This window comes from Parambassis ranga, chromosome 13 (genome assembly GCF_900634625.1).
Source record: "Parambassis ranga chromosome 13, fParRan2.1, whole genome shotgun sequence".
NCBI classification, from domain to species: domain Eukaryota; kingdom Metazoa; phylum Chordata; class Actinopteri; family Ambassidae; genus Parambassis; species Parambassis ranga.
This window is the reverse complement of record NC_041033.1, coordinates 2,324,401-2,345,000: the sequence shown is the minus strand read 5'-3', so window position 1 is coordinate 2,345,000 and position 20,600 is coordinate 2,324,401. Positions and strand designations below refer to the sequence as shown.

General features: G+C 40.1%; 1 protein-coding gene across 1 annotated transcript in view; it reads right to left on the bottom strand.

The window, feature by feature from the left end:
* Nucleotides 1-20,600, bottom strand: part of bcas3 (BCAS3 microtubule associated cell migration factor) — a 275,077-nt gene that overhangs the window by 225,558 nt on the left and 28,919 nt on the right. Inside the window, exons 10-13 of the mRNA XM_028420472.1 lie at nt 17,951-18,027; nt 17,279-17,362; nt 14,354-14,524; nt 10,158-10,251 (exon numbers count right to left, since the gene is read on the bottom strand). Of these exons, the coding sequence (XP_028276273.1) occupies nt 10,158-10,251; nt 14,354-14,524; nt 17,279-17,362; nt 17,951-18,027 (426 nt within the window). The remainder of the gene's footprint in view (nt 1-10,157; nt 10,252-14,353; nt 14,525-17,278; nt 17,363-17,950; nt 18,028-20,600) is intronic.

Below are 20,600 nucleotides of genomic sequence, written 5' to 3'. Positions count from 1 at the left end.
CCAAAGCACAATGAAAGACTATCCATCATAAGATGAGGGTTTGTCTTCACGACTGGCAATTTTGGAGAATTTTCTGTGTATGTCTGTATGCACTTACTTATGCTGGACAAAAACATCCACTGAAGCTATTTGACCTGGTGGTATTCAGTAGAGACATTTTCAAGGGCCACAACTTTGGCCTTCAAACTCAAAAATATTATGACGGTTACATGTAAAGTAATAGATTAATAGGTATGTGTTTTCTTCTTAACCAGTGCAAATTAATCTACTGGCAGGGCTAATTGAAGGATGGAGAAGAGCACTCTACTAATCCACTCACCACCACCACAGCACTATGCTAATGTATGAGCAGTTTTATGTCTGCTGGGCAGCAGGGTAAATATTAGGGTAAAAACCCTAGCATAGCCGAGAGAGGGTAAAATCTGACTAATCACAAAATTATTTTAAAAATGAACGTATCAAACTTTTCTAAAAGTCTAACAGACATTTTTTTTCTATTTTGGCAGTTTTAAAATTGCTATAATCTGCAACAATGGAGAGGACCAGTAAAAAAAGGCTTTCAACAGGGCAGCAGTTGAGTCAGACTGTCTTATGTGGAGGTGAAAACAAATATATGTGCCACCGAAAAGTCAGTAACAAAAATACAGCATGATTTATTCTTCTGTTTTCACATATAAGGCTGACACTACACAAGACAAGCAACCCCTACATGGCTGGTCAGTGAGCAATTATACTTCTGTCTGTGGAGTTTCTATTTGCTTCCTTCAGACAATGGTGGCTGAAACATAGTGGATCATGTTAGTGCTGACTGCAGCACAAATTCAAGAGGTGGTGTGTACAGACACTGAAATGTCTGGGGAAGGTTACATTTTATGTACTAGACTGACCCTGCAGGGGAATCAAATGGACATGCAGAGATGCATTGCAGTCTGTAAATTTGATGATGATTAGAACATGATTTACTCTTTGCTAAATTGGTTTGATCTCATCCTTAGAGGAGTGTGCACTCCCCTGCCCATTTTCTAAATGAAAAATTGAATTAAACTTAAAATTTCAGGTTGTGATGTTAATTAACTTCTTGTGGCTTTCATGCAATCCTTTACAACATAAAACATAGCGGTGTGTCACAGTATTTGGTGTAATCGTACTTTTCCTTAAGCAGCAGTTGCTGTGGATTTTTTTTGGCATCATTCTCATGGTGTATAAATGAATTTACAATGAATACATTTACAATGACTCGATGCTGAGTGGATTTGAGACCAGAACACTGAATTGGCTGCATCTTACAAAGGATGTCGCTGACACAGGCATGGCCTGGCTGGATTGTAGCATGATTAAATTGAGCAAACTTGTTTACGGATAATTTTGTACTTGCATCAGCAGCTACAATTGATTTATGAGCAGAAGCTGTTGAAACTTTGTTTGTTTGTTTGCATGTTTGTAGTCCCAGAATAAAGGTTCAGATAGAAGGTTTGCAAAAAAAGATGTTGCATCCTTCCCTGCCAACAAAAAGAAGGCAGCTTTTGAGAACCTTTGAGAGTGGAATCAGTCTTTAGCAATCAACTGCATCCTTTGAAAATGCAGCCTCTTCTAATGACGCTTAAATTAAGCGACAGTTGATATTAATGTGGTAATCCCTGACACTCATCCACACTTCACTGTTAGGAAAAGATGGCCACAGGAAGGCAGAGGTGATGTGGTTGGGGGGGGAGAAAGAGAGTGAAGGCTGCAAAGAAAAACAACAGGGGAAAAGAGGGGGAAAGGTGCTTATGGTTCATTTGATGTACAGTGGGCTGAAACCGAGGGTTGTGTTTTTCTATGCACTCCACAGGCAGACCACCTGTGAGCACTTAGATATTAATAGATATGAAAAAAGGTGTGTGTGTGTGTGTGGCTAACCTAGCTGAGACGCTGCTATTAGTTTGATATTACTATGCTGGAACACCGGCTCTTTTAACAGGGCGAAAGAAGACTGGCTTTTAAGTCGTGCCGACACACAAGGGGGCAGGCACCGTAGCGGTCAAGTTCACAAAGCGTGAAAGAGCTCCAGGGTTGTTCTTTCATCACCTTAAGTGGAAAACACACTACTTAGCTCTGTTTATATGGTGCATTTACATATTTGCACACTTCCTGCTGGAATTGCTTTAAAAGAAGAGAGAGGTTTTGCTGTACACCACAAGGCGCAGAGGTGCAACACCGGATGAAGAGGCCTCTGTTCTTACTTCACCTGCCAAAGCCACAACCCCAATTTACTGCCTCTAATCCAAATTCCAGTGAATCCTAATTCTTTCAGTTGTTTTGTTTCTGAGGTTTCCCTACATGGGACAAACATGTTCTCACACCAGCTCAGAGTGAACTTTAACACCAGGGTTCTTTTGAAGTCAAGCTCCAAAACGAATGGCTACCATCCATAATCTCCTGATAAAGATTTCGGGACTCTGATTAGAACTTAATCCCCTTTTCTCAGCAAAAAGGCAAATGGTGAGGCTGGAGAGGTAAGCCTCTTGAATTTACATGGTTATTCTTAAATTTCTTTTTGCTTCTGTTAACTAACAAGATCTCAGCTGTAGGTCATAGGTACCAGAACTCAGAATTAAAGGGAAAAACAGGAGAGAGGGAAGCAAGAAGTCTTAATAAATCCAGTCAATTTGACTGTTTTTGTGGATCTATTGCTTCTAAATAGCACCAATAAAAATGTCTGGATTATGACCAGGACAAACACAACATGATGTTGTACTTCCTTCCATTTATAAGCATTGTGTAAACAGTCAAAAAATGTAAAAAAAAAAAACACTAAAATGTGTTTGTGTGCATTTTAAGTGCTTATCAATGCTAATCAATCTACGCTTTCCTATTTTAAACATATATAAAAATGTACAATATTGACATGCATTACTATAGCCTTAGAAGCAATAACAACACTTTAGTTCCATGATAGTGAAATTTTCTGAAAGTGTTTACAAATGCTTTAAAATATTCTCTCAACATCCATACCCATTCAAGCATGATATGTCTTCACATGTTACCTATATATTCCTTATATTACTCAAATATAGTATCGCTTTAGCGCTGGTTAACTAACATCACAGTCGGTCCACTAGTGAGCACAGATTTGAATGTTATGGCATCTTATTCCACTGACTCACTTGTCTTTCCTCCATAATTATTGCCAGTAAGTCTCTAGGTGTGGCAACATTGTAAGTTATTTGTTGTGGTGTGTCATGAACACCAAGGATACACAATTTCCTTTTTTTAAAAAAAACTCAAATTTACCACACTTCTCTGTTGGATTGTCAAGACTATTTCACACAACTGATTCCAATAAGCTTGTTGTTTATTTTGCAAATAGATGTTTTAAAATGGTGTTGTGATGGTAACCCTGTGCATGCACAAGTGATGATGTGCCACTTGAGTTAATTTTGAAGAAAATCAGATAAAAAATGTGATTATCGTTTGGTCTGAACCTTGTCTCTCCACATGTATGCTGCCAGTAAAAAACACAACCAATCTATATCCACGGGAGAAAGAATCTAACCAGGTCACCCACTAAGCCCTTCACCTACACACATATGCACGAGAAGCTACAAATGACAACGTTACCGCACTGTGTGGGCTGTGAATGACTCTAAAAGCGGGAAGCTGGGGTGAGTCTTTTCTCAGCCAGGATTTTCAGAGACTATGAGTCATTGCCATTGGCTGGACCAGTTTCCCCAGAAATCAACAAGAATGTGGCTGCATGTTGCAAAATTGACAGACTCTGATACCACCTATAGGTTACCAGTTGTGAAAGAAGTGCCAGCTATCTTGTGCCTGACTCCACCAATTCCCATGTTGGAGTGTGAGTTTAGCTAAGGTGGGCAAAACAGGCGATGTGTAAATACACCACAGATGGTTTAGAAAAAAAGACGGTTCACTGAGCAGTCATTTCCTGTATCTGTGTCACATGTGCTTGTTTCCTACAGTTTTAGCAGACAAGCAGTGGGTGCTGCTGACTCTACTTATTCCAATGGGTGGTTGAACATGATCTCAGATTCTAACACCCCCTATTCATCAAACTAAACATTGGACCAATATGTCAAAACATTCAGACCACGACACTGTATTTTTGAGGCAAACAAATCAGGGGAAAAAGAAGTCATTATTAGTCTTATATTGGCCTCAACATCACACTCTATTAATGCAAATTAAATTAGCAACTAATTATTCAACATCTATTATTTAACATATTAGTAATATACAATGCTGAGGGCAGTGTTTTTCCTTCCTGGTTTTGTTGCTTGTTTATTTATTTTATAAGTGTTCTTTCAACAACTCTGTCTTTAATGCAGCCATAGGAATCCTTAAAGAATACTGAATTAAAAACATGCAATTTCACTCTCAGCACTTGTAGTAAATGCTGGTTTTACTTGCAGTAACATTGGCAAGTTAATGTAGTATAGTGGGGTAAAAAAAAGTTTTTCCAATGCAACATTTCTCCGCTATGACTTGGCTAAAGTGTGTACATAAACACCATCTAGTGCATAAAAGGCTTACTGGCACTGCTTGACCACATTTATACCATGCTATTCCCAATACCAAATCCCAAATGTGGTTTCATTTCTCCACGTTTTACCATATTCAAACAAAAGCCCCCCCTGCAGTAACCCCCTTCCCCCTTAAAAGTAATTTCTTTGGAACATACTCTGTTCTGCACAGCAGGGTTATTTCAGACCTTTAGAGATCTGAGTTGGGTGTGAGGTAGTCTATAGTGCAGTATAGTTATCATTTGTTAGCTTCGGTGCAAAGTGCTACATTTCCCTGATGCCCTGGAATCAAAGGTTCTGCATACAAGTACTAGTCCAGTAGTACAAGAAGTTGTTTACAACAGTAAACATCACCTTGTTGCACAAGCTGGCAGTAAATGACAAGGCTTACTTGGAGGAGAGAGTGTTAATTGTGTAAATCGCTTGCTGTGCAATGTTGCAAACTGGTTAGATAACATATACGTTATTATTTTATTATTATAATTATAAGTATTTCCGGGTGAACTATTGCCATAAGAAGCTATTTAATCCTTTTGACTGACTGATTGAGTAGTACAGAACATTTCAGCAAGGAGGGCAACACAGGCAGCCCTGCAGAGAAACTGCTGTAAATCTGACTGTGAGTGCTAATTACTATCTTGGTGTGAGGACACGACTCAATCCATGCTAAATGTGTGGCCGACTGAAGCTGCTTGTGTGTGGAAATTCCCCCTGTGTTCAACATGTGCGTGTGGGTCCAGGGTTTTTCGGCGACAGCCTGGTTTCTTTCACACATCAGTAGGATGGAAAGACAGAGTTATTACACCACCGAGAATGGCCTGAAAGGCGCAGCTGCCTCAATGGTCAGGCACAACGGGCCAGGCTATTCATTAGACTGGTCTGTTACTAAACCAGGGATATGGTTTATGGGACAGTTCCGTGTGGGGAGAGCTTCAGTCTTGATTCATCTGCCATTACTCCTGGCTTTGATGGGGTATTCAAAACTTCCATATTCAGGATATTTAGACGACTGCAGAAAAATCAAGCTATGATTCAGTTGTAGCGCGCTGTGGTTAAAAGACTGAAAAAAAAAAAGGCTGAAAGCAATTCTTCACAGCGCAAGGGTGGACGTGTGCATCCCTTTACATGCAAGACTTGACTGAATCAAAGTCAGTATGCAAGCAGAAAGACAGCTGACTAATCAGTTTTACAACCTGCATAGATTAGCCCTGACAAATTCTAAGTACACCCCACTGAACCCACAGTTCTATGAGTAACCATTACCTACAGCGGCGAAAACTAGTCACTAAAAATATTCACTTGAGTATAGCACAAACTGATAAACTGGAGAATCTAGTTAGTTGTTACCTAATGCCACAAGCCACATGTTCCCAAGGACTGGATCAGAACCCACAGAGGGTTCTGACGAGTGGATAAGTTCACCTAAACTCCTGATTAATCCAAATAATTGCTGCTGAGACGTCACTTTTCTGTCACTCCAAGCAGCCGTTGTCATGGTCTTTAGTTTTAGATTCCCTTGTTTTGACTTGACACTTCTTGTTCTTTCTCTATCCTTGTTATTCTGTTCTATTTTGGAAGTATCGTGTGTAGCTTCTGTTGTATTTTCCTGTTGTTTCGTGTAGTTTTAATGATCCATGGTTGGTTTTCTTATTTTATTTTGAAGTATCTGTCCTCTTGTGTGAGTTTAGTTTCCTGTTTAGGTGTCATTCTCAGTTTCCTTGTGTTTGTTGGTTTTGCTGCTTCCCAGTGTTTTACTTCCTGTTCCTTTCCCTTCTTTGTGATTGGCTGCCCGACCTTCATTGTTTCCACCTAAGTCTTATTACCTTCACCTGCTGTGTTTAGTCCATGGGCTCTCTTCTGTTAGTATTTTGTTCAGTTTTACTCCTTTGGATTTTGTTTTTTTGATTTTTGTTAGTTCTTGTGTTTTTGTAGTAGGCTTCATTTAAATAAAAGTCACCTTTTGTTAGACTATGACAATTCCTATCACAACAGACACACCTTTCATGCCTTAATGAGTGAGCTTTATAAAAATTAAATCTCTTTTGGAGATTCCTCAAGTGGCCAGTTAAGAAACTGCTGTTTGCAAATTGCATTTTTTTAATCTTATATAGTCATTATGTACCTGCAGTTACAAGTTACTTGGAAGAATGTTTACATGTAGACTGGATATTACATTGACAGTTCTGCAGGCTCCTTACAGAACTGTCTGCACGTTCCTTTGTGTGTGGACAGAGGTCCAGAGAATGCACAGCAAGCATGCCCTATATGTCTTTATGTTCCACAGATGTTTCAATGTTGCCTTCTATTTCCAGCAGTATACTTAAACATACATTAGATATTAATAGACAAAAGTCAGCATTATGGATGATTTCTCATCCTCCTGCTGTTCTACTAAGTAATTGGAGCACATCAGTTATCAGTGTCAAACATCACTGTCAGAGAGTGTTGAACTCTTCACGTGGCATAGATAAACACAAACTCAGCTCATTCTTGCTGCATTACAAGAACAATGAAACAAAGTATTTTTATCTATTTTTACTGTGTTTTACTTATAATTATAATGAAGTGTAGGACTATAACTTGGAACGCATATGTGTATATTGGGGTGCTGCTTTTTCACTTCTGGCACAATCTCTCTGCCATATCAGAGTATCTGACTGAGGACAGGTTTGACAGAAAAAAAAGAGCACAGGGTGGTGCCTTGCATGGTTGCTGGATCAATCACTCCATCTAGTGCCAAGCATAGTCATAAGAAATGCACAAGTTGTTGGACAATATCTCAGCCATCAAAACATGAGCGTATTTTGACCCTGGCATCATACCTAATAATCAAGTCAAGGATTGTTAAGGACGAGTGAAAAGGACGAGACGTGAAAGAAAACAAGCACACACACATTGCAGCTGTTAAAGAGAGCGCTCTGCCACTGCACTTCATCTGCGTCCCTCTAATTACACCACTAGGAATAGATCCACAGATCCACCGAAGCGCCGTAAAGCGCCAGCCGCCACACCAAGAACTGGCGGCCACTGGTCCGCCCTCTGTAGAGCCTCCAACACACACAAGCTGCTGGGGTTTCTTACATAACTCTTCCCAGCCAAAACTTCTGGGCTTTCCAGGCTCTGTTTGAGTCATATCATTGTTTCCTGGTCTGTCTACGTTTCTTGTTTCTGCCATGTAGAGCTTGACCACTGTGAAGGGAGCCTCAGTAAAGGCAGAGAAGGTGGTTCTGTAAAAGCCACTTCCCCTAACTCCTTGGAAAGAGTTCACTTAGAGGCAGACCAATGAAACCGTCACTCAGGATTTGGACTCTGATCAAATCAAGGCCTCTAATTATGGGACACTCCACAGCCGGCAGCTCAGAAATGAAAACGAATAAAAGAATAAACAATGATGAAAGCAGTCCTGCAATCACACTAGTGGAAAAGAGTTTTCTAGGCTTGTGTTAGGATTCAACCTAATCTCATTACACGCCCTAACTGCAATAAAAAGGGAAATCTGTGTTTTTTGGCTACACTTCTGGTGCTGCTTTCACTTTTAATTTAAACATTTACTAGTTCTTTAGAATGGGTCAGAGTAAATGGGTTGATCAAAAGTGTGTTTGGACTTTTTACATTTAAAATGCCCTGTTAAAAGGTCACAGTGGATTCTGCCGGACTGCTGACTTTGCATATACTATACACTAATGCGACTTTAATGTGTGCCACCTTTTGTTATATAGAGGGATCTGTTATGAACATAATTACGTTAGCAATATTGGAAGGAAAGTCTATGAGATCTATGAGGATTGGCTCCCAATTATGTGAACCCTCTAGTGGCCACTTGAGGAACTGTGGTTTCATCAGCCCCAGAGGTACCTGCTTGGGTTGAATAAAGCCAAATAAGGACATGTGTGGAACCTGGTATAATAATTACTGGATAGTTATTTTCCTCTCTTTACTAGTTTTTATTCAATGTGGACATGTACATGTAGTAGGCCGATAACACTGATTCATTTTCCTTGTATAGTAAAATACATCAATTTGAATATTTCTACTTTTTCTATTATACGTGCGGATTTAGCAAAGTCTGCCATAGATGACTACCTTAGTAAATGTTAACCCACCTCTTGGATGATAATTAAAGGTATGAACAGCTTTGCAAAAAGCACATTTGTAAGTAAAAGTAAAATGCATTGAATTTATAACTGAGAATTATCAAAGAAACCAAATAGGATATGAAACGAGGGAAGGCTTTCAAACCAACAAATCAAAATGTTTTGGATTCCAAACACACACCGACTCACACAAACACCAACACTAGGATTGGTATGAAGAACCATTTCTAAATTGAAGTGGGTTTTAAATTTATGTGGGATTATTTATGAAATGTGGTTTCCTGTTTTGCTCATCAGTTACATCCAGAGCTTCATCTGCAACAATCTATCCGATTTTCTCAAATTCATTTTGTGAGCGTGCAGCGTTTTTTTTTTTTCCATGTCTTCTCCTACCCCTAGTATCAAAGAGGGTCTAGTTATCGAATGGTTTTGAAAACTGTTACAGTATTGGCGGCTTAAAATGTCTGAGTCATTGCCTGGTTCCATAGCCCATCATATGACTAAAGCTGGCTCTACACTAATCGTATGAATACAAACCATTAGCTCATTTGTATTTACTTTTCTACCCAATGACTTTCATGCTCACACAACTGACTGGCTCCAGATTATGGCTGCTCGGGAGTCTAACTCCATGTTGGTCTGGTCCTGTGATTTCAAGCAAGCTGCAGCAAGACAGACATAACTGTAAAAATGTTGCCAACATGAGGAAAAAGCTTCGTTAAGTTGTGCTTTTCTATTATGAACAGGGAAAATATTACATTTACTATACCTATAAAATTAAAACAAGCTTCGTTTACTATGGCTCTTTACTATAACTCTTGACAAAAACCACAAGGGAAATCAGATCATCAAGCTGCTCATACTGCAAAATACCAACTTGCTTATTCTAAAGCCAGATCCCTGATCAATCAGGCGGTTAATCACACACTGACTCCCTGTGTTTGTCCTGCTCCCGCTCACATAGAGCTACTCGGTTTAGTCATAAGTCTAGGTGAGAGACAGATTCTTGGGGCTTGGAGGTCACAGGTGAGAGTCATCTATCAGCAGTTGCTTTATTAACTTACACACAAAAGCACACACACACACACACACACACACAAGCACAATGACAAGTTAGTCAGTTCACACTTAGAAAGCATCTGCTGTGCTTTTCTTCTGGGGGTGAAAGATGGCAATGTCAAGGAGGTGTCTTAGTAAAATACTTGTAGATACTGACTAGACATACACACATGTATATAAGTAATTACAGATTAGCACAATAAATTAGTTTGTTTTCAGCTGTCTTGAAAACCTCTTTGTCTCTCCTGTTTTAGCTTCATGGTAGAACAAATTTGCACACTTTGGTCTCACTTCCTTTCAATTTCATTTAAATGTAGTTTTATTTTTTTTTATTTTACTTTACTGTGTGTGCCTAATACACACACACGCTACGCTACAGTTGGATGGGAATGTGATCACTTTCTGTGCCTCAACAATTCTTTCTATTCCTTTAAGATACATGTACAGTGTGTGTGTTTGTGTGTGCGTAAGTATGTCTTACCACTGGGGTTGAATTGCATGCAGGATATGGGTTTGTCATGAGCTGGGAAGTGAGCCACCACTCCTTCTCCGTCCGAGTCCTCACTCACCAAGACCTGCAGTGTATAAACACACACACATGCATATATATATACAACATATATATATGTAAAGTCCAAATCATTTTCTAACAATGAGAACATTAGACCTCAAAGTGGGACTTTCCCCTGCTAAAAGATTTCTCCTCACATTATGGTTTGCTCTGATATCACAACCACACTCAGCACTGTTCTTTCACATCACAGCACAGTTGAACAGCTGCTAGTTGTACTCCTTTCTGAAAGTGCCATTGCCCTCTTGTGGATAGAATACAATTTGCATATCACCTGAGCATCTACTTTGTTGTTTGTCTTTGTTGCTACTATAACAAACATCTACCACACTTTGATTTACTATAATCTAAACTGCAAGGGGAAATGATAAGTTGAAATTCAGTGATTAAGCTAATCAGAAGTTTACAGCATATAACCTTTATATTTTGTTTTTGGGCAATTGAAAATTGGAATTCAGCACTGCAAATATTAACTCTTCAAACATCAGCTTTCTTCACATTATGTGGCAGTTAACATTAAGTACAATTAAGTAAATATCCATTAGGTAAATAAATAAAAATGGACATGTTAGTAGGTGATCAAGTTAACTTTGTATGTGCCCCTTGTGCATGTGAATAACCACCTAATACTTCTACATACACCAACACGCCACTGAGCTATATACGCAAGTGAATAAGAGACGCTTGTGAGTAATCCATCTAACCTTGTGCATGCACTAATGATCAAGTTACAGTCATGTATGTGCAGGATGTTTGTGTACATGCGACTGACACGGGCATCCTTGTGTATACTAGAGTTACTTATTTACACTTGATTTAAGGATGGTTAATGTGTGCTTTATTACACAATGCATGTAAGAGGGGCAATGGTCTGGAAATACAAATACTTTTCCATAATCATATACACCAAAATAAAAGACGTGCCCAGATGGATCACCTACAAGCTGACACCCCAAAAACTGAGGCTTTAGTCCTCACTGCAAAAAGTTTGGCTACCCTGTATGTCTTTTCCAAATGCTTCCTCTCTCATCTGACAACTATCAATTAAAGCCAAAAAATGGGTCTTTTTAACATTAAGCCAAAAACATATCAATCACTCGTGCTTCAGTAAAATGCTGTTCTGAGACCAGTGTGGACAGCGTAAGGTCCAACAACAGAGACAAGAATATGAACAAATTTACTTTGGCAATAATGTGGCTTTTCACATGTGGCTTTGACAATACCCCATGACAGCAAGTTTTCCCGTAAACAGGCCGAAACTGGCGTCAAATCTACCATTGGCTTCTTACTCCTAAACTGGCCTGAGAAAATGAAATTAGAAGTCACTTTGCAAAGCTAGAGGCCGCTCCTAAATCTCTGTACGAAGTCTTCTGTTGCCAAGACTCGGACAAATCTAACAAAGGCTGCGCCCAGACCAGGAACAGGAAAAAAAAACTCTTCAGTCTCAAAGAGAGATTAGAAAAAGGCTAGGCATGAGGCCACTTTAGACGTGTGTGTGCGTGTGTGTGTGAGAGAGAGAAACGCATACATGGGGTGAAATCTGGCCTCCGTGTTGCATTAACGATGTCAGGAAGGCTGGCTGAGCATTTTAAATAGGAGTTAGTCCAAACAAGAAACAGCCTCTAAAAACTAAAGGGCTGCGTCTCAGACTACAAGCAAGAAAATAAGCAGGGGGGGCGGAGAGAGGCTGGTGACATGAAGCAGATCACTTTTATTACAGCGCAGGCAGACAATGTTGTTCTGTGAGGGAATCCTGCTGGAGCCCTTTGAAACAAGAGTGTCCTCCAGAGAACCCAGGCTCGCTGCACAGGGTGAGAGATTTTGTGTGTGTGTGTGTGTGAGAGTCTGTATGTTTGTTATGAGGAATTTCAAAGCCTGCAGAGATGGCAATATGTAACATTCCAACAGGGACACAGCAACTCAACTCTGTCATACAACAGATTTCATTCCCTTCTAGTTCTCCTGTGCTCCAAGCTCTCCCCTCCTCTCCCGCCTCGCCTGGCCTAGTCAGTGTTTACGGCCCGTGTACGGTTACAGTGTGTCGGCTGGTGACAGAATGCAGACCCTGCTTCTGAAGGCTTAGGTCCAGCTTATAAGAGAACACACTGGCTACAGGGCGGATACAGTCCCAGTGTGGAGAGGAGGAGAAGACGGTGAGTGTGTGTGTGTGGTGACTACATCACTGACAAACTGTACTATGTACGCTACCACGCCTCATTAAAAATGTGACAGCTCCTGCAGTGTGATTAATCATGGTTTGGAGTGGCTGAGGAGAATTGAGAGGATAAAAGCTTTTAGCCTTTCTTTTGACATTAAGAGGAGATCCTGTTGAAGGCAACTGGTATGATTCACACTGTAACCAGGGTTAGACTCATATGTATTTTTAATGTAACCTGAATCTGTGCAGATGGATGCAATTTAAGAATCTAAGCTCAGTTTTGTTCTACAATATGTGGATTTTCCTTCTGATAAAATTATTATTATTACAAATCAGCACCAAACTCTCAAGAGTTTGTTTATTATATTTATTAATTATACTTGTATTTTACATAAATAACTGTTATGAATATATTTTTATAAAAAAATAATCTTCTAATACATGAATTTACAAATTGATTGTTTTTGTTTATTTCAATCAGAATTTCACAGTTTATCAGTTTTACTCCAAAAACTTCGTAAACGGAACCATAACAGAAGAGTAAACTTTTAAATGTTGATGTCACCTGCAGGTTGCTTGGCGACAAGAGCAATGCGTTGTGATGAAGTAAGGCTACATATTTACATATTGTGACTTTCCACATCTACGGAGGTTTCATCTCACATCTTTAAAGGACACATCTCCCTAGCTGCCACCACAGAATTGGGACAGAGCTCATGTGCAGGCTAGGGGGGGCTTTGGAAAGCAGGGCGACCAGCATAGTGTGCTAAGCCTACATCATTATTTCAACAACTCAAGAAGATCTGATTTGAAAGGGAGATATAGTATGTGCCTGCAGTCTGATCACAGCCCAAGTACTTTATACTAATGCTAGTTGGTAAAAATAGTGCAGTGGGTGAGCTAAATGCTAGGTAAGCTAGGTATGTAGCTGGAAACACAGTGGCACTTTGAGCATGCTGAGCACACTAAACCACATAGACTGCAGTTCCAAAATGTACCTCATTGAAGCTGAATGGTAGTTATGGTCCGGTTAAAATATATGTTAAAACGATTAGGGAGACTATTTTTACAATGTGTGAAACTATTAATAAAAAAAGTGGGAAAAAAGCGCCAACCAACTAAAGCTTTTCAATTCCAAGGCATCCAATATACTGGGCTGGAAATGAAATCACAATCAGCTCCAGAATATCACATAAAAATGGTCAAAAATTAATGTCAAGACCTTATTTGACATATGATACATTCACTTAGCTTCATGTGTGGTTACGGCTGCCTATTTGCAGACTGTCCCACCAGTGCTGCTGCACAGGCAGGCCTGTGGCTAAAAGCTTGGCTGTTAAAATATGCAGCAAATCTATGTTACACCTTTCAGCAAGTTGTACAGAGAGAGGTGAATGAGCCTGTGTCCAAGCCACAGAAAAAAAATCCAACATTGGAGATTTTTCTGTTGCCCACCAAGCCACAGAGGCCAAAGTTATGTTTACCTGGGTCGCACATGACAAGACCAGAGGAGGACAGCCAGGAACATACTTAATATACTAGTGTATGTGTGTCTATGCATTATGTAGATAAAGGACCTGGTATAAATGTAAGTATGTTTAGTACCTGGAAACGGTTTCTGGTTAACCACCATGCAAGAAGGAATACAGTGAGCTCAGACAGATTAACAGCTGAGTAAAATGAGGGAGATGTGTGTTAATGATTTTTAAACTGATGATTATTTTTTTTCTCTACATATTTAGTAGGAGAGGAGAGGTCTCTGAATTCATTCCTATAAATATGCCAAAGAAGTATCTGTATGGAGGACTCTGGGACAAAGCTTTTATAGCTGCAAAACTTTATGTCTGTAAAAAGAGGCTTCTTACTATTTTTTTTTATTTTCTATGCAACACCTTCACTATACAAATATCATATCTGAAAAAGACTGCCAAGCAAGCATTAAACTGACCTGTCCTTCTCCAACATTGTGTGTGTCGATGATGGTGACCACACCTGGGTTGTGGGGGCTGCGGCGGCTCACACTGTGAGATGTGCCCTCCTCGTCTGGAGTGCCTGCTGGTATAGTGCCCGCCAGCTGTGTGACAACTTTACCCACCATTGTTAGGCCTGTTTTTAATGTCTGAAACAACAAAGAAACATAATTAGAATTGTTTGTTTATCATATATTGTGTGTTTGAAGCCTTTGAAGGCTATGAAGATCAGCACAAGAGGTGCCAAGTGCATGTGTATATGCCCTATAGTCTGTGTGTACATGAAGCCTGTTCACTTGATGCCTACTGATAACATGTAGTGCTGATGACTTGTAGCAGTGTAGCCACAGGAGACACCAATGTGTGCATGTGTGTGTGTGTAAGTGTGAGGCTCCTCTGTGTCCGCTTAAGACCCAGCCAGGGTGTCTGGCTCAAACACACCTCTGTGGCTCGATTGAGGGAAATGGATAGTGCTGCTTAAGTGGAGTCTATCTCACCTACTACACTGTCTAAGTCTAATGGAGTCCAATGTATGTGACTGTGTGTCTGTGTGTGTGTTAGCGCCAAAGGGGCCCCGGAGAGCCTAATCAGGCATTCAGACTAGGCGGCCCTGTCAATACAGCGTGGCGCCTCACGTTTGTTGGGTCTGAGGATCACCCACTGTCTCTCTGCCACTTGGCCAGGCACACTAACAGTGTCTGCAGCCTGTGTGCATTTCTCTGTGTGTGCGTGTAAAATGTAAGAAGAGCCATCAATTATTAAGTGAGGCGTTTGGCTCCTAATTGATCAACACTAATGTGTTTTCTAATCACTGCAGTTGTGGAGTTCTTAGTGGTAGTCCAAACAGGAGCTATTGATCTGCTGGTGGAGCAGGGAGTGGGGGGAGGGGGGTTCTGGAGGACAAAAAACACACACATATATACACACACACATTTGCAGCTATGGACTGATGTCGCCATCTAAACAAATTACAAGCTAATTTAAAAAGAAGTCTTTCTTAATTATAAGACTGGAGAACGGGTGATCTGCAACAGGACACAAATGTATTATAAAAGTTAAAATTCAGAAAGAGGGTAGAAATGTTGCTCTCTCTTTTATCTGTTTTATAAACAAAAGCCATTACACTTTATTGTGCCCCCTCCCCCCACTTTTGTTTCCATGTCTCTGGACGTCAGCACTAAGAGCCAGAGTGTCGCGCCACAAGCCAGAAGGAGATACCTTGTCATCCATATTGAGATATATGGTCCTAAATGAGGAGAGGGCGGGCAAGCAGACTGCCTGTCTGCATATCAATACCCCTGCTATTCTCTACCCTTTACTATGGTGCTAACCTGTTAGCAACACATTGCTCTATTTTTTATTTCTACCACTATTAGCCTGCTAATGAGACTTCTCACCCTAGCTGTTAAATACACAATTAGCTTGTCCTAATAAGGTAATAGCAGAGGCTAGCCAATTAGCACATGTTGGCAATTGGCTAAATCAAACCAGGAATGAATGTCACCTGGAATCAAAGGAGGGTTGTTGGCTGTTAGTGAACCTTCTTTGGAGACACTCCCCCGTGGAGATGAGTGGAACAACCAATGACGAGAAACAGATTATAGTGGGAGCAAACAGATAGGTAGGTTGATGAAGTGTCTCATAAGCTCAGGCCCAGTCAGCCAGGCGGGCCAGGTGGATCCAATGTCAGCGCATTTACAGATGGTGTAGGCAGAGCCAGGAAAACTGACTTTTATGTTGTTTAATCTGAGCAAAGGCTTAAGTTGACAAAAAGTCCTTTAGATTGAATATAGCAACATCAAGGTGTTTTTTTGTTTTTTCCAATTTAAAGCACACAAACCCGAGTCCCCAATCTTCCTCAGTTGTTTCTGTACTGACAGCATATTGTACAAGTTTGTGTAAATATTCTATTGTATTTGTTCTATTTAATATTTCCCAAAAAGGTACCTATAGGTAACACTATACTACTAAAAGTAGATAACAATAAAATGCCAGAAGGCATAACCATGGAAATCTGTCATTCTGTGTCTATTATCATTATTGTTGTTCATTATGGACAATAATGATTACACACCAAAAACAAAACGCACAACCATCCATGTAATTTATTATTTTCAGTGTCTCCAGGAAGAGACACACTGAAAATAATGAATTACATAAATGAACTGCCACATGATGACTTTATAAAGTCCATCAATACTTGTCTAGGATGTATGTAGACTTTCCACAGTCAGAGCAGCATTCTGATGGCCAAATACTGCTACACTGTAGCAAGACTGTGGGCAATTTCACTTTATCAAGAATACATATATGCATCCTTGTGAATTTCATTAAGGAAGGACTCTGTCCGAGGAGTTAAAGCTTCATAAGACACTGGAAAGTCCTTTTCCTACACTGGTTGGCATGGCATCTTTGAGAGGCACCATAAAGGAGCCTTCTTTGACACAGTGAAACACCTTAATACTGAGACAGTACTGTATGTAGTGAGCATAACAATGGCTGAATGTGAGAGAGATGTTTTAAGTAATTACTCTAGAACCTGGTATTTTCATTTTTTTTAACTTTGCCTGTTTCATCATCATTTTTATGTGGTAAAGGTGGAAGAACCTGTTATATGCTGATGCATCGTGTATCTTATTTGGTTTCATTATATGTGCAGCGCTTATGTCGCTACAGTGAAGATGTTTTCTTAATTTGCTATTCACAATAGGTGAATATGTGGATTTCTCAATCTAATGTTTAGATTTCTCTATGTAGTTGACAAAAACATGTCATCTTTTCCATTTCTTTCTATTGAATACCCTATATATATTTGTGTGTGTATATACATCCTAGATTTTTATATTATACATACATTAAAAAGATTTAAAGTAAAGCTGTTGAAAAACAGGCATGTCACTTACTTTGGCAGCATTGATCACTGTGGCTGTATAAGACTGTGCATTGTCCCCGCAAGCTCCTCCACGAGACTGGTGACATCTTATCAACTGCAAAACAGATTTATAAGACATATAGTGGAAGTCTGGAGGAGATGCACACAAAAAAGAGGGAAATTAGCTCAGATTCAGACAGTAAAAAGACATCCCTCTTAACTCTTTGGAGGAAATTGGTTTTGCTTTCAAAGAAAGGCAGCCAATCTGTGCTTATTTCATTTCAAATACAATCTCACTTGAATAGCTCTGTCTCTGTGTATTCCTCTTACTGTTCAAAAAAATAGATTTCGTCATTTCTGGAAATCCTTAGCCTGTCACACAAACAGCAGCCCCATCTGTCAATTACTTGAGTGGGCCAGCACTAAAATATGAATTAAGTGTATTGCAGTGTGCGCAATAGAACATTCTGTTTTTTTATAAATACTTAACAATCCCATTAAACAGAAAACTCTGGTGCATCTGTTGATTTTCAAAATGTTATCATCTCTAGTGGACTCTTCTTGGAATTAGTTGTTTATCCAGACAGATTAAAGAGGCAGAAAATAGATAAAATGCATTTTTTGGATTGTAAATATGTCGCTTCTGTGATAAGGCACTTCTGTACTGGATGCATCTGTTTGTGGGTGTGTTTGTGTGGATCACCTTGTTCTCAGCATAGGCTAGCCAGCGGCTTCCAAGAGCTATAGGATTGAGGCTTGGGCCGGGGCATGGATAGCAGCCTGAAACACACAACACAAAGATGGAAGCGCTGTCAGATGCCAAAATGAACCTTTGTGCACATTTTGGTAAATAGCATCATGATCGAATGTTTGCCATAAAACAGGAACACACAGACTCATCTCTGGAGACTGTCTGTAACTATCTTAAACCATTAATGTGTTTGTGGGGAGTCTCTTGTTTGGGAAGATAAATGGGAGTCTAATGAGGGTGACGTGTCTGTGTATGTGTGTGTGTTCATAGTATGACCTAATGGAGACTGTGGTACCCAATAAATTGAGGATGGCTCCTCTGTTGATTGACCAACTCAATAATCCCTGTGGGGACACAAACACACACATGCACACATTTATACACAAACATGACCAGTGTGCTGTCAGCAGAAATGAAAATAGTAACCAATAATTCAGAATGACAAAGTAAGCCCTGTAAACAAATAAATGTCGAAAAAGAACAGATTTTGTTTCTTCCTGCTCCCAACACATGTGGAGGTAAACAGGAATGCAGAGCAAACTGCTATGCCTAACACCACCAGCTGCTTGTAAACAGATGGGATACATGATTGATTCTGTCATAAATATCTCTAAATGCAAGCAGATACAGACAATGACAGTCTGTCTGTTCCCAGTACGTGTAAACACGAAGGCAACAAAATGTTGATCCAATAATGATCACACCCGCTGTGTTCAGGACCATGTGCACACAAACACACTTAGCTAATGTAAGTGCACGGAGGTGTGGGGGGGAAATGGTTTGCTGACAATAATTTAGTGCTCAGGGAGCAGATGAGGTGGAGGCAGACAGTAATTTAGTGCGGCGTGTTGGGCAAGGGGCTGATGGGGTTGTGTCGGGGGGGCGGGCGGGTGAGGTAAGCCACAAGGGCTGCTGGTAACGCAAGAGAAGCCTTTGGTGCCTTTCCAAGGCCGAGGGGAGCCCGGGCGGTGAGATAACATGTGTTTGACATCCTGGGTGGAGAGCAGGGGGCTGAGCAAGGGGGAAAGGAAACAGACATGATGAGCAGAATCAAAGCAGGCCTCAGGCTTTTGAAGGCTAAGCCCCGAAAGACCTCTGTGACTGTGCGAGTAGCTGATTTTATTTTTAAGGTCATTACTAGTAAAACTAGTAAATAGCTCTTCCCTATATTAGGAAATTAAGACATGTCCGCTGCTTCTACTTTCATCACATTAGTAAGGTGCCATTTAATGCTTTTGTTGATAGTTATAATAAAGAATCACATCTTAATGTTTACATCTGTTCAAGAACTCAACTTCTAACAGAAACTGAAAACAATCAAATTGTGCACAGATGATACAGAGCTGAGTGAAGATTACAAAATACATGAACAAAAGGCATCTTTAAACTACTACCCTCATTTTTAAGACTAAGTAACAACACAAGACATAAGCACTTATAAGTAACATCCAGCAGTAGCAGTATCTATAGCTGGGGTATAGTAGTAGCGGCAGCCAGTGTATTAAATCAATAGTAGCACTGCAGTCAGTCTCTGCAGACACTGCAGAGTATTCAGATTCATTCAGTCAATGCAAGTGCAAGATCGCAATATGCTTCACCACGGCTTCCATGTACGTTTTACAAGCTGCAATCACATGTTTTATTGAACCATATAGAGCTGATGATTTTAAAAAATCTGATTCTTTCACAGCACTTAAAGGAACTACGTGTAACATTGTTAATTCAAAAAACTGACCAGACACGATCCGAGTTTATTATCAAGTTATAAAATAAATATGGACCTATAGACCTAAAAAATGTAACAATGGTGTTCATTTGTTTGGATTATGATGCTGAACAAATCAGCTTCATTTGTTTGTCATTGGACAACATTTCTGCTTTATTTTTTCACAGAAATTTGGTTTGGCGACACAGCTCTGGATGCCCACGTTCATCCAGGTTCACAAATACAACAGTTTTACATGTCTGTGAAGACTTTAAAGTAGTGGCAACAGATTTATTCAAAGACATGAGTACAGTGATTACTCTTACTTTTACATGTCATGTGTAGTACATGAAAAAGACAGAAAGTGTGTTGGTGAGTGAGTCCCAGCTCACATGAAAGCATGCGAGAATATAAACAAGAGACGGACGCTAAGTGCTCATAAAAACATGTCATATCCCTGCAGAAAAAGCGGACATACAGTGGTAGACTGGCTCATCTGAGGCAGATCTCCACACATCAGAGGACTCTTTGTTTACTGCTTTTATGGCCTAAACAGACTAAACGACGTTATGAGGAGGAGGCCCCTGCATTCAGAAACGATTAATAACTATTGAGCATGTTTGGTTTCCTGTTGCCCAGACGCTGATAGGGAAGGCAGGCAGACAACAAGGAGACACATTAAAGCTAGCCAGTAAGGTCAGTTTACTCCAGTCAATGACTTAAGTGGACAGCAATGGCCTTGTAATACAGTCTGGCCTTTCTTTCACAGCCTCCTTTAGCAGACATGGCAGGTACAGCTGGGGAGGATGCAAGAGCTGTGTTTTAAACAGTTGTCCTGTGTTGAGCTTCAAATGGAGGGCCTATCATGTTTTGATAAAAGCCCTTCGGTCAGAGACG